Source organism: Sorex fumeus, unplaced genomic scaffold (genome assembly GCF_029834395.1).
Source record: "Sorex fumeus unplaced genomic scaffold, SorFum_2.1 ptg000135l, whole genome shotgun sequence".
In the NCBI taxonomy this organism is placed as follows: domain Eukaryota; kingdom Metazoa; phylum Chordata; class Mammalia; order Eulipotyphla; family Soricidae; genus Sorex; species Sorex fumeus.
In genome coordinates this window covers 356,195-369,543 of record NW_026606192.1, presented here as the reverse complement: position 1 = coordinate 369,543, position 13,349 = coordinate 356,195, and the positions used below count along the sequence as shown (strand labels likewise).

Sequence of the window (13,349 nt, the reverse complement as noted above, 5' to 3'; positions counted from 1 at the left end):
GTAGGTCTGTCCCTGGTAGGGTGAGAGTCCCTAGGTCTGTCCCGCCTGGGGTGCGTCTACCAAAGCCTTTGTCTTCACTTGCATCTAACGCAAAGCTACAGCCTTCTGATTCCCTTGAAAACGTTGAGGTGCTTCAGTAAATACACACATAATTCAAAGAGCCTCGGACATTTCTTGATTCTCTTTTCAACATTTTTCTGCCCCCACTGAGGGCGACCGTCTTGGTGGGCAGACTGGACTTCTCAGGGAGTCGACCCCATGATACCTGTACGAGTTCTGGTTCTGATCCACGCTGAGCGGCTGCCCATTCTTCCTCCAGACGACCGAGGGTTTGGGTAAGCCCGAGACCTCGCACGCCAGCGTCGTCTGCAAGTTCACGGGGGCGGTGACGTTGGCCGGGCCCGGAGCGATGGCCGGAGGCACTAAGGCAGAGTCCCGGGTTAGAGGGGCGCGCGTCACCGACCACCCACCCTGGAAGGGTCTGCCCAGCTCGGCCTCACAGTTGCAAACACAACGCCACGGGACACGCTGTCCTATCGCTCGGGCCCCAGGCCATGATATGAGTCTATGCAATAAATGACGTCAAGTCACGATACGATTCTCCACGTACACGACATATGCAATTCTCCAGGTGCATAGTATGTCATGCTGTAGTCTGAATGTATGTGTTTCAAGATATTGTGTGCACACCCAAAAGGAGAGAGAACAAAAGGGAATACACAGAGGCAGGGTGGGACGGGGGGGGGGAAGGGGGGTGGGAGGGATACTGGGACCCGTGGTGGTGGGAAATGGGCACTGGTGGAGGGATGGGTGTTTGATCATTGTATAATTAAAGGGGCTGGAGCGATAGCACAGTGGTAGGGCGTTTGCCTTGCACACAGTCAATATGGCCGACCCGAGTTCGATTCCTCCGCCCCTCTCCGAGAGCCCAGCAAGCTACCGAGAGTATCTCGCCCGCACGGCAGAGCCCGGCAAGCTCCCCGTGACGTATTCGATATGCCAGACACAGTAACAACAAAATCTCCAATGGAGACGTTACTGGGCCCACTCGAGCAAATCGATGAACAATGGGAGGACAGTGACAGTTACACACAGTATAATTGAAACCCAAGCACAAAAATGTGTAAATCTACAACTGTACCTCGTGGTGTTTCACTAACAAAAATTTTTTAAAAAATGTAAACGATGGAGAATGGGCACTAGTGGAGGGATGGGTACTGAATCAATGTATAACTGAAACTCAAGCACAAAAGTTTTTAAGTCTACAACTGTACCTCATGGTGTTTCACTAATAAAAATTAATAAATAAAAAAAAGGTATTGTGTGTGCGTGCGCGCACACACACGCACACACACACACACACAATCCTCTCTGTCATGGTGTCCTGTGATCCTGGGGTACGCAGGCCTGGATCGGCCAATCCCAGGCCGTGCCTTGGGGGCAGACACATACCGTGGACCTGCAGGTCTATTCTCCGCCGGTCCGTGCCCGCAGCGTTGGTGGCCATGCAGAGGAAACGCCCCGTGTCCGTCACCTGCACCGCAGGGATGTGTAGAACACCATCGGCCAGGATGGAGTATCTGCAGGAGGAGCACAGACCCTCACAGGCCCCTGGGGTCTGTCCGACAGCCTCAGAGCCTCCAGCCCTCCCTGCCCGGGGCCGTCTGCAGTCTCGGAGGATGACCCGGACTCTCCCCAGCAGGAACGACAGGATGGGACCCCCCAGAGGGCACGTGTGGCGAATGCTGTTTCCCAGCCAGCCCTGGTGGACTCTCCCAGGAGAAGGAATCTCGGACCCAAAGGATGCATCACGCGAGAAGGAGACAGGTGGGGGGCCTCCACACTGTCTTCCCGCGCGTGCACAGCCCTTACCTTGCGTGGGTCCCAGAGAGAACAGCGCCATCTTTCCGCCAGGTGACCCGGGGGCTCGGTACCCCTTCGGCAGAGCACTCCAAGGAAGCCGACTTGTTCACGTGGGCCACCAGGCTCTGGGGGCCGGCGCGGATGCTGGGGGGAACTGCGGGAGAGACGCAGGTGAGAGGCCCGTGGACGCTGCCCACGCCGCCCGAGTCCCGGCAGCTCACTGAGGCTGCGTCAGGAGAACCAGGGACCGAGGCCCGGGTCTCAGGGAAACTGTCGACGAGAGGCGAGTCGAGCGGGGAGGAGGAAGTCACTGTCCCAAGACGGTGTGTGTGGGAAAGGTAGCTTCCTCCGAGTCTGGTCTGAGACAAGGGAAAAGTGATTCTTTTTATTGCTCTGGGGCCAGATCACGGTCAGAGAAAATGGACACGGGGCGGCTGCCCTTTAAAGAAAGAACAGGGGGCGGAATGCGCGAATGCAGGGCACAGAGACCCAGACCGCCCGCCCCGACCGCGTTGTTTACTGGTCTTCCAGCTCACGTGGGAACTTGAACTTTCGTTTTAGCACGGGAGATGTGAGTCCCGTGTCCCGGGAAGAGCCCACAAAGTGCCCCAGGTTAAACACTGAAGAGCCTTAGGATCGGGAGGGGACCACGCCAACAGTAGCTGTTATCAACGATCACTCTGGACAAGATCTCAGTGCCGAAAGGTTAAAGGGATAGACATGGTAGCCTCTCGGTATCTGTGCTGCAAACCATGATGCCCAGAAGGGGGGCGGGGGGGGAGGAGGAGGAGGAGGGGAGGAAGAGGTGGAGGAGAAGAGGAGGAGGAGAAGAAAAGAGAAGGTGAAGGAGGAGAAGGAGGAATAGAAGGAGGAGGAGGGAGAGGAGGAGGAGGAGGAGGAGGAGAAGGGGAAGGGGAAGGGGAAGGGGAAGGGGAAGGGGAAGGGGAAGAAGAAGAAGAAGAAGAAGAAGAAGAAGAAGAAGAAGAAGAAGAAGAAGAAGAAGAAGAAGAAGAAGAAGAAGAAGAAGAAGAAGGAGAGGGAGAGGGAGGTGGAGGAGGAGAAGAAGAGGAGGACAGAAGAAGGAGAAGAAGGAGAAATAGGAGGAGGAGGAGGGAGAGGAAGAGGAGGAAGAGGAGGGGGAGGAGGAGGAGGAGGAGGAGGAGGAGGAGGCAGCGGCGGCGGCTTGTCATAGAGGTCGGGAGGAGGGAGGTGGGGGGTGGTGGGAGGGACCTTGGGGACCCCGATGCTGGGAAATGTGCCCTGGTGGAGGGACGGGGGTTGGAGCATCCCATGACTGGAACCCAACCATGGATGGCTTCGGATCTCAGTGTTAAAAAAAAAAAGCCCAAAGACTCTATTTTGGGGGTAAAGTCTGTTTCAGATGCTGAGACTTTGGTAAATGTTAATAGTTCAATTGGATCGGAAAGACAACGACTGTTGTAAGTGCCTGTCTAGCCCGTCGAGTCTCAAACTCCCAACTCAGTGTGAGTCGAATCACGAACTGCCTGTCATTCTAAGACAAGCAATTAGTTCTGAGACAAAGACACAGTTCGTCACGACATGCTGGCGCAACGATGTGGAGTATTACCATTCGGTAATGGAACAGATGACAAACCACCATTCTGGGGTTCGGGCCAGCCCTGGCGGAGCTCAGGGATCCCTCCTGAGGGGGGGGGACTCGGGGAACCCTTGTAGGGTGTCAGGGATCTAACATGGGCCAGCGACATGCAAGGCAAGCGCCCTCCCTGCTGCATTCTCGCTCGAGCCCTGGAACGTAAATTTTATTTTACTTTTAATTTTTTTTTCTTTTTCGGTCCCACCTGGCGATACTCAGGGCTGACTCCCGGCTCTGAGCTCAGGAATCACTCCTGGCAGTGCTCAGGGGGGCCCTATGGGATGCCGGGGATCAAACCCGGGTCGGCCGTGTGCTAGGCCAACACCGTCCCCACTGTGCTATCGCTCCAGCCGCCCCTGGAACGTAAATTTTAATTTTTAATTTCTGAATCGAGTTCTTGGGAATGCAGCTCTGGGGCGAAGACTCCGCGTGTCCTTCAAGGGCAGTAAGAGAATCCCAGGGCTCCCTTTCCCGGATTCCTGAAGCGACACTCCGGACGGACAAAGGCGGGACCCTCCCCCTTACCGTGGACGGTGAGGACAAACTCCCTCCTGGTCTCCCCGGCCACGTTGGCGGCCACGCAGGTGTAGTTGGCGGCATCGCCCAGGTCCGCGTTATTGATTTGCAGGTACCGGCCTCCGGACAGGATGCGTACTCGGGGGGTGGCCTGGGTTCCGCGGGGGGAGGTTTGGGCAGGAGGGGGAATGGAAAAATTAGTCCGAAGTGTCAAAGAGGCGTCCCCAATGGGCACTCGGGCTGCCCCCAGCCCCTCACTATCTTGGTGTCAGAGACTCTTGAGAACTGGATCAGGGAGTGGCCACAGGGACGGCAGGTGGCCCCAGTTGGACGCAGTTCACCCCATGGCCAGCAGGGGACGGCCTGTCCCCAAGAGCTGAGCTTTGGACCAGACACTTGGGCACCACAGGTTCTGGGAATGGCCCAAATCTAAGTTACCCCAATCGCCGGAATAACCACATGGGACCAGATCAGCCGGTTGAAGAAGGAATCGGTACTGAGAACCGACAGCTTTTGGGTGAGTAAACCTGACTCGGTTGACTCGGGAGAACAATTCTTTAAAAGTTTAAGGAACACGACCTACTCTGAGGTAAGTAACAGTCACCCACAAATATTTGTTAAGCCTTTATTTTGCATCCAGACATGGCCCAAGGGGCTGGAGCGATAGCCTAGCGGGGAGGGCGCTTGCCTTGCACGCGGCCGACCCGGGTTCGATTCCCGGCATCCCATAGGGTCATCCCGAGCACCACCAGGAGTGATCCCTGAGTGCAGAGCCGGGAGTCAGCCCTGAGCATGGCCAGGTGGGACCCCAAAACAAAACAAAAACACAAACAAAAAATAAATGAGTGGGGCTTGGAGCCATAGCACAGCAGGGAGGGTGTTTGCCTGGCAGGCAGATCCCCGGCATCCCATAGGCCCCCAAGCACCGCCGGGAGCGATTCCTGAGTGCAGAGCTGGGAGTCAGCCCTGCACATCGCTGGGTGGGACCCCCCCCAAAAAGACAACCCCCTCCCCATGTCAAAAAAAAAAGACATGGGCCCAAGAATTAGGAAAATATAGGGACAATGGAACTCAATCTCTGGTATTAAGCATAATGGGGGAAATGGCAAGTATTTTCTATAATTTATTTTCTATAAATTAAAACTGTGATGTCCACAAATAATAGAGTATGCCAGGTAGTACCAAAGGCTGGTATCCACTGGTTGTTTCAAGCTGGAAATATCTGAGGAATAACTCAAGTAAGATTACACACACACACATACACACTCACACACGTTTGAACAAAAAAAAAATTCTTCACACTAAAACATGTGGGCCAAGGGGCTGATAGCACAGCAGGGAGGGTGTTGGCCTGGCACGCAGCCAACCCGGGTTCGATCCCCGGCATGCCATAGGGTCCCCCGAGCACCGCCAGGAGTGATCCCTGAGTGCAGAGCCGGGAGTCAGCCCTGAGCATCGTCCGGAAAAAAAAATGTGGGCCAAAATCATTTATTTGAAATGCCCATATATTTTCTACATATATTTGGCCTTCTATTGCCATAGGGGATTCTAGTGCTAAAATTCTGTTCCCCTCTGATAAATAAGTGATTCCTTAAACATACACACTAATACTCTTTACATCCTAACTTTAGTCAAGGTAGAGTTTTAGCTAATCCGGATTTTTTGGGGGGGTGGACACACCTGGCAGTGCTCAGAGCTGACTCCCGGCTCTGCACTCAGGAATCACTCCTGTCGGTGCTCCGGGGACCCTATGGGATGCCGGGAATCGAACCCGGGTTGGCTGTGTGCCAGACCAACACCCTACCTGCTGGACTATTGCTCCAGCCTCCTTCCTTCCTTCCTTCCTTCCTTCCTTCCTTCCTTCCTTCCTTCCTTTGTCACGCCCAGCGATGCTCAGGGCCGACTCCTGGCTCTGCACTCAGGGATCACTCCTGGCAGTGCTTGGGGGACCCTAGGGGATGCCGGGGATCGAACCCGGGTTGGCCGTGTGCCAGGCCAACGCCCTCCCCGCTAGGCTATGGCTCCAACCCCCTTCCCTCTTTATTATTGTTATTATTGTCATTATTAATATTATTATTTGGCTTTTTGGGTCCCATCCGGCGATGCTCAGGGCTGACTCCTGGCTCTGCACTCAGGAATCACTCCTTCCTGGCGATGCTCCGGGGACCTTATGGGATGCTGGGGATCGAACCCGGGTCGGCCATGTGCCAGGCCAACGCCCTCCCCCGCTGGGCTCTCTCTCCAGCCCCATAGCTGAGTGTTTTAAACATAATTGCACCCCACGACGTGGGAAGACACAGCCTTGGACAAATTTAGCAAAAACAAAAACGAAGGCAACCCGACCTGGATCCAATGTCTAACGACCGGCTGACACGGCTGGGGTGTGTCTGCCAGGCAAAGCCCCCCGAGGCCAGCTGTCTCCTCTGAGTGGGCTCACCTGCAAGCGCTCCCCGTTCTTCAGCCAGGTGACCACGGGCGGGGGCGCAGCGTCCGAGCGGCACTCCAGGGTGGCCTGCCTGTTCCTCAGCACCGTGGACGCCGGGGAGTCCTCCGCACCAGCAATGTTGGGAGGCACTGGGGACAGACGCGCCACAGGGGCCGGGTGACCAAGGGGTCGGGACGTCGCCCGCACTCAGGACTCCCCCAGTCTCAGGCGGGGACCTGACCCCACCAGCCCCAGGGACGCCCCGGGAGATGGGAGGCAAAAGGCCAGTGTCCCCCAGTCGGCCTGACTCAGCTCTTCCAGAAGGGACGTGTCAGGTATTGCGAGAAACCTGGAATCAGAGAGAGAGAGAGAGAGAGAGAGAGAGAGAGAGAGAGAGAGAGGTGAGTTGTGTATGTGTGAGAGATTTGAGTGTGTGAGAGGTGTGAATGTGTGTGTGAATGAGATGTTTGTGTTTGTGTGAGAGATGTGTGTGAGAGGGAGAGGTGTGTGTGTGAGAAATGTGAATGTGTGTGTGTGTGATGTGTGTGAGGTGAATCTGTGTGAGAGAAGTGTTTGAGGGACAGATGTTTGTGTCTGTGTGTGTCTGAGTGTGTGCGTGTGAGAGATGCGTGAGTGTGTGTGTCTGTGTGTGTAGAGAGGGGGGAGATGTGAGTGTGTATGTATATGAGAGACGTGCGAGAGAGATGTGAACGTGTGTGAATGTGTGAGATGTTTGTGTTTGTGTGAGAGATGTGAGTGTGTGTGTGAGATATTTGTGTTTGTGTGAGACATGGGTGTGTGAGTATGAGATGTGGGTGTATGTGTGTGTGTGAGAGAGAGGTGTGTGTGTGTGATGTGTGTGAGATGTGAATTTGTGTGAACGATGTGTGAGGGACAGAGGTTTGTGTGTCTGAGTGTGTGTGTGTGTGTGTGTGTGTGTGTGAGAGAGAGAGAGAGTTTGAGCAAACCGGTGCACTTCCACAAAAGAAGGGAACAGGCTAACATACTGCACAGAGCTATGTATATCAGAACTGTCCGTATTTCTGGAAACATAGAAATAGTCTAAATATTTTTGTTTGTTTTTGCTTTTTGGGTCCCACCCAGTGATGCTCAGGGCTGACTCCTGGCTCTGCACTCCTGGCGGCACTCGGGGGACCCTAGGGGATGCCAGAGATCGAACCCAGGTCGGCCGCGTGCCAGGCCAGCGCCCTCCCCGCTGGGCTATCACTCCGGCCCCCAGATTATCTATTATTATTATTATTGCTTTTTGGGTCACACCTGGTGATGCCCAGGGGTTACTCTTGGCTTTGCACTCAGGAATCACTCCTGGCAGTGCTCAGGGGACCATATGGGATGCTGGGAATCGAACCCCGGATGGCCGCATGCAAGGCAAATGCCCTACCCGCTGTGGTATCACTCCAGCCCTGGAAATAGTCTAAATATTAAAAAAAAAAAAAAAGTCCAGGACAAATGATGTCAGAGCTCTGCTAGACAATCCCCCCAAAATAGTATCACAGAAACCTCCCCGGGGCTGGAAAGAGGGACGGCACCAGCCCTGCACGTGGCCGACTCTGGTTCACGGCCCCACGCCTGATATTCCCTGAGCACGACCAGGAGCGATTCCCACACAGTCGGGAGTCAGCCCTGAGCACGGCTGGCTGTGGACGCAACAGGGACGCAAGACCCCCAGGTGTGCTGTGCCGTGAAGCGCGGCTCAAAGAAACGGATCGATCCCGGCATCCCAGCGACAAAAGCCTGTGTTCAAAACGGGGTTGTGTGTGCGGCCAGACCCTGAGCAACACGGAGCGACATCGCCACCAAGTCCACACGCCGCAATGTAGCATCAACAATCCGGGGTCCCCTGCGCAGGACCAGAGCCGGCCACCCCACGGGACCCCCGAGAGCCCCCGACGCAGCCAGTCTGGCAAGCTGAGGTCCCTCACCCCCCGGGGAACCCCAGCAGGCTCCGGGGCTCCGGGGACCCTGGCCAAAGGTACCGTGCACTCGGACTAAGTACTCCTGGTCGTCATCTCCGGCAGGACTGGACGCCAGGCACGTGTATCTTCCCGTGTCCTCCACCTGCAAGGGCCAAGCGCACGCGTGAGTGGCACGAGGGGCCGGAGCGGGGACAGGTGGGGACGTTGGTGCCCCGCCGAGTGCCAGCCACAGCCCGATCCAGACAGAACCAGCACTCAGTGCCACGCCCGCTTCAGTGCTCCAGGTCAGTGCTCTGCTATGGGGCATGGCTGGGTGTCCTTCGCTACATGTTTGTTTTGGTTTGGGGGCCACACCCGGCAATGCTCAGGGCTGACTCCTTGTTCTGTGCTTGGGGCTGACTCCCGGCTCTGTGCTCGGGGCTGACTCCCGGCTCTGTGCTCAGGGCTGACTCCCAGCTCAGTGCTCAGGGCTGCCTCCTGACTCTGTGCTCAGAGCTGACTCCTGGCTCTGTGTTCAGAGCTGACTCCTGGATCAGTGCTCAGGGATGACTCCCAACTCTGTGCTCAGGGCTGACTCCCGGCTCTGTGCTCAGGGCTCATTCCAGGCTCTATGCTCAGAGCTCACTCCCAGCTCTGTGCTCAGGACTGACTCCCGGCTCTGTGCTCAGGGCTCACTCTCGGCTCTGTGCTCAGGGCTCACTCTTGGCTCAGTGCTCAGGGCTGACTCCTGATCTGTGCTCGGGGCTCACTCCCGGCTCTGTGCTTAGGGAAGACTCCCGGCTCTATGCTCAGGGATGAGTCCCAGCTCTGTGCTCAGGGATGACTCCCGGCTCAGTGCTCGGGGCTCACTCCCGGCTCTGTGCTCAGGGCTGACTCCTGGCTCTGTGCTCAGGAACCGAACCCAGCCAGCTGCATGCGAGGCCAGTGCCCTACAGCTGTACGGTCTCTCTGATTCCAGGCTGGGTGTCACTCCTCCCCTTCTCTCTTCGGAGGGGTCTTGTCACCCTGCATCTATCTGGGTGCGCCCAGCAGAGCCCCGTGTGTCCGCCAGAGAGAGATGGGTGATATACTCAGACACCAAGAACCTCACTGAGTCTCCCCGGTCCCTCACGCACCCACGAGGGAGCAGCTCCGTGGGTCCCGCCCGTCCTCACCTGAGCACTCCCGATCCGGAGCACGCGGCCTTCCTCGAACACCTGCAGCCGCTCCCTCGGGGGCAGGGGCCGCCCGTCTTTCATCCAGCTGATTTTCGGTGGCGGGATGCCGGACGCCACGCAGGTCAGCTCCAGAGGGTTGGTGACCACCACGGAGATCTCCCGGGTGTCTTCCGAGCCGTTGATACGCGGCGGCTCTGCGGGAAGGGGTCGGGGGAGCCGTGAGCACTCAGCCCCGGTCAGGGAGAACTGGAGGCAGCAGGCAGGGCGGCGGTTAGGACGTGGAGCTTCCCGGGGGTCAATCCCGCTGTGGTAATAATACCCCCACACACACTCCCAACACTACCAGGTGCAGCCCTGGGGTACCACAGCCACGGTGGGAGGGGGGACTCAGGGGACCCCCAAGCCCCCAGGGGCTCCTCGGGGCCTTCTGAGCACTGAGCTTGGGAGGCAAAAAAAAAACAACCCAGAGAGAAAAGTCACTTCAAACTCATTCCGAGACATAACCCGATTAGCACAAGGACATCTAACTAACTGGTGTGCTGGTCTCAGTGAACGGTGAAGACTGGGGGCAAAGCACGTGTGTGTCTGTGTGTGTGTGTGTGTGTGTGTGTGTGTTCATGCCTCTTAAAAATGTTACAGCTTTGGGGCTGGAGCGATAGCACAGTGGTGGGGAGGGGGTGTGCCTTGCACATGGCCAACCCGGGTTCGATCCCCAGCATCCCATAGGGTCCCCCGAGCACCGCCGGGAGCGATTCCTGAGTGCATGAGTCAGAAGTCAGCCCTGAGCATCGCCGGGTGGGACCCAAAAAGCAAAAAACAAAACCAAAAACAAACCACAAAACAAGGTTCTGGCTTCTTCTGGAGAATTCTTCTGGCCTCTATTCCAAGCAGAACGCGAAGCAGGAACTCTGACGGAGCAAAAGGAAACGCATTTCTATGTGCAGTGAACACTTGCTACATCTCGGCAGGAGAAATTTCTTCTTTTAATATTTTTTTTCTTTTGCTATTTGCACTTTTCAGTCACTTTCCTCCGGGGGATGGAGCAGGCCTGGACACTCAGGAGAAACATTGCTTCTTCGTTTCACGACCTCTGCCAAGTTGCAGATGGTCTTGAAACCAAACCACCCTGGTGCCGTTTGAGTTTTCGATGAACGTTTCCAGCCTTGGAGCTGGGGGCCGCTGCTGGCGGGGTTCTTCTTCCTGATTCGGTGCTTGGGTTAGGATTGGGCTTAGCAGCCAAAGAGGGAATCCCCGCCCCCGACACACACACCCTGGCCCCCTGGACGCCGAGGTGAGCGGCTTTGAACAAAAGTCTCGGGAAGGGCTAAAAGCATCTTACTCGGGGGGCTGGGATGCATTTGGGAGGCACCAAGAGATTGTCTATCCACGACACAGTTCTTATGCATTTCTGAGTCTACTTTTAGGACGACGGACTTTAAAAAAATAGTTATGGCTACCCCCACTCTGCAGCAGATGGGGGCGTAATGAGAAAAAGCTGCTTTCTAGAAAGCCCCACGGCTGCTTCTCGTTTTCCTTCCTGGGGAGATGATCTATCCCGCCTGCCCTTCTGGGTCAGCTTCTTCTTTTCTTTTACTGGGGGCGGTGCTCAGGGTGACTCCTGGAATTCAGGGGTCACTCCTGGCAGTGCTCGGGGTGACCCTAGGGGATGCCGGGGACTGACCCCGGGTTGGCCGTGTGCTAGGCCAACGCCCTCCCTGCTGGGCTGTCGCTCGATCTCTTTTTTACATCCGTCTTGCATTTTGTTGTCCAAACAAGCCATTGGATCTGGCTCCGCTACTGTCTGCCTGGAAGGGCTCAGGGGTCCCCTGCTACCTCCAGAATTCTCAGACTCCTCTTCCGTGGCTTCTGGTCTCCCACCACCTGGCCTCAGTCTACCTGTTCTAACACGGCCACTGTGAATACACACGGATTCCACTTCTGGCCGGAGCAGTTCCCTGCCTCGGCCGATCTCGTCTCTTCCTGCCTTCCGTCCGTTTTCCTGCAACATCCCTCTCGAGCTCAAGTCCTCTTCTTCAAGCCACACCTCGGAGTGATTCGTACAAACTACACATTTTTCCTTAGTCTCTCCGGTCCCATTTCTGTCCCTGCTGATGGTGACTCTTGGACTACAGCCAATTCTTTCTTTGCTTTTTTGGGTCACACCCAGCGGTGCTCAGGGTGACTCCTGGAATTTTCACTCAGGGATCACTCCTGGTGGTGCTCGGGGGACCCTATGGGATGCCGGGGATCAAACCCAGGTTGGCCACGTGCCAGGCAAATATCCTCTCTGTTGGACTATCTGTCCAGTCCCATGACATTATTATTATTATTATTATTATTATTATTATTTCTACTTTTAGGGTCACACCTGGCGATGCACAGGGGTTCCTCTTGGCTCTGCACTCAGGAATCACTCCTGGCAGTGCTCAGGGGACCATATGGGATGCTGGGAATTGAACCCAGGTCGGCCGCGTGCAAGGCAAACACCCTCCCCGCTGTGCTATTGCTCTGGACCCCTTCCCTCTTTATTATTTTGTTATTATTATTATTATTTGGCTTTTTGGGTCCCACCCAGCGATGCTCAGGGCTGACTCCTGGCTCATGCACTCAGGAATTACTCCTGGCGGGGCTTGGGGGACCCTAGGGGATGCTGGGAATCGAACCCAGGTCGGCCGCGTGCCAGGCCAATGCCCTCCTCGCTGTGCTATGTCGCTCCAAGCCCGGGAGTCACTTCTTCTCCCTTGCTCGGTTCCTGGCCCCATTGTTGCTGGTGAGTAGAGGTGAGCGGGTGGGTCTCGGTGAGTCCTGGCAAGGTGCCACCGGCTCTCTGCTGCTGAGTGAGTGGACGTGGAACCGTCGGCCACCCCATGTCCCAGGAGAGAAACACAAGGTCTCTGAGTAGGCGTCCGGCATGGCCAGTTTGCTCCAGCAAACACCCGGGTCTCCCTGAATCTCGGTGGCCTCACTCCGAGTGGCCGTGAAGGGTCTTTCCAAACTGCATCTCGGCTCGTGGTCACCAGGGTTTGGGAGGCCGCCCTGGCACGGGGGTCTCTTCGTCCTAGCTGTGTGGGCCCGCCGTGGATTTCCCATTCATCTCCAACGCGCTTCCAGAGTCAAACTTTTTGACTCTGAGGGGGGAAACGGGACTCCCTTGTCGACTGTGTTCACATGTGGAAAAGTGGGATCTGCGTTTGAAATATTTACTGTAACATGCGCTGAAGGGGATAAAATGAGGCTCTTTGAACTGATTGTTCCCACGAGGATTTACAGACAGAATCGCTGAAGGGCTGTTTGGAGGAGCAGAGAATGGCACAAAAGTTCTGCGTTTCCATTCAACGGCCATAAGGAAAAGTATTTCTGGTTCGTGGGCAAAGTCACAGAGCAACTGGTTTTGTGACTTTTTTTTTTCGATGAATGATGGCTTGCAAGTAGAAGTTTTACTCTTCCCTTGAGACGAATATGAACTGCAATTTATAGGAGCAGGCTCAAGAGTCCACTGATACAGACTTAAAGAGAAATATGAAGAACGAGGAAGTGTTCACAGTATCTTGGCTCCAAGAGAATGATACCAGACCAGAGAGACAGGACAGGGGTTGAGGCTCTTTCCTTACATCCCAGTGACCCAGACTGGCCCCTGGCACTGCCATGCAGGAGTGATCCCTGAGGACAGCGCCGGGAAAAAGCTCTGAGCACCACTGGCTGTGGCCGCGAAACAACAAAAATCCACTTCCTTCCTCACTATTGTGCCTTTATCCTAACGACGAGTCTCACGATTTGTTGTGAGACGTTACTGGTGCCCGCTGGAGCAAATCGATGAACAACGGGAGGACAGTGCG

General features: G+C 55.7%; 1 protein-coding gene across 1 annotated transcript in view; it reads right to left on the bottom strand.

Annotated features, from left to right (window-relative positions):
• The window catches only part of HMCN1 (hemicentin 1), a 355,305-nt gene that overhangs the window by 55,689 nt on the left and 286,267 nt on the right, over nt 1–13,349 (bottom strand). The window contains exons 69-75 of the mRNA XM_056106608.1: nt 9,511–9,707; nt 8,417–8,498; nt 6,432–6,568; nt 4,004–4,145; nt 1,873–2,017; nt 1,453–1,580; nt 266–422 (exon numbers count right to left, since the gene is read on the bottom strand). Of these exons, the coding sequence (XP_055962583.1) occupies nt 266–422; nt 1,453–1,580; nt 1,873–2,017; nt 4,004–4,145; nt 6,432–6,568; nt 8,417–8,498; nt 9,511–9,707 (988 nt within the window). The remainder of the gene's footprint in view (nt 1–265; nt 423–1,452; nt 1,581–1,872; nt 2,018–4,003; nt 4,146–6,431; nt 6,569–8,416; nt 8,499–9,510; nt 9,708–13,349) is intronic.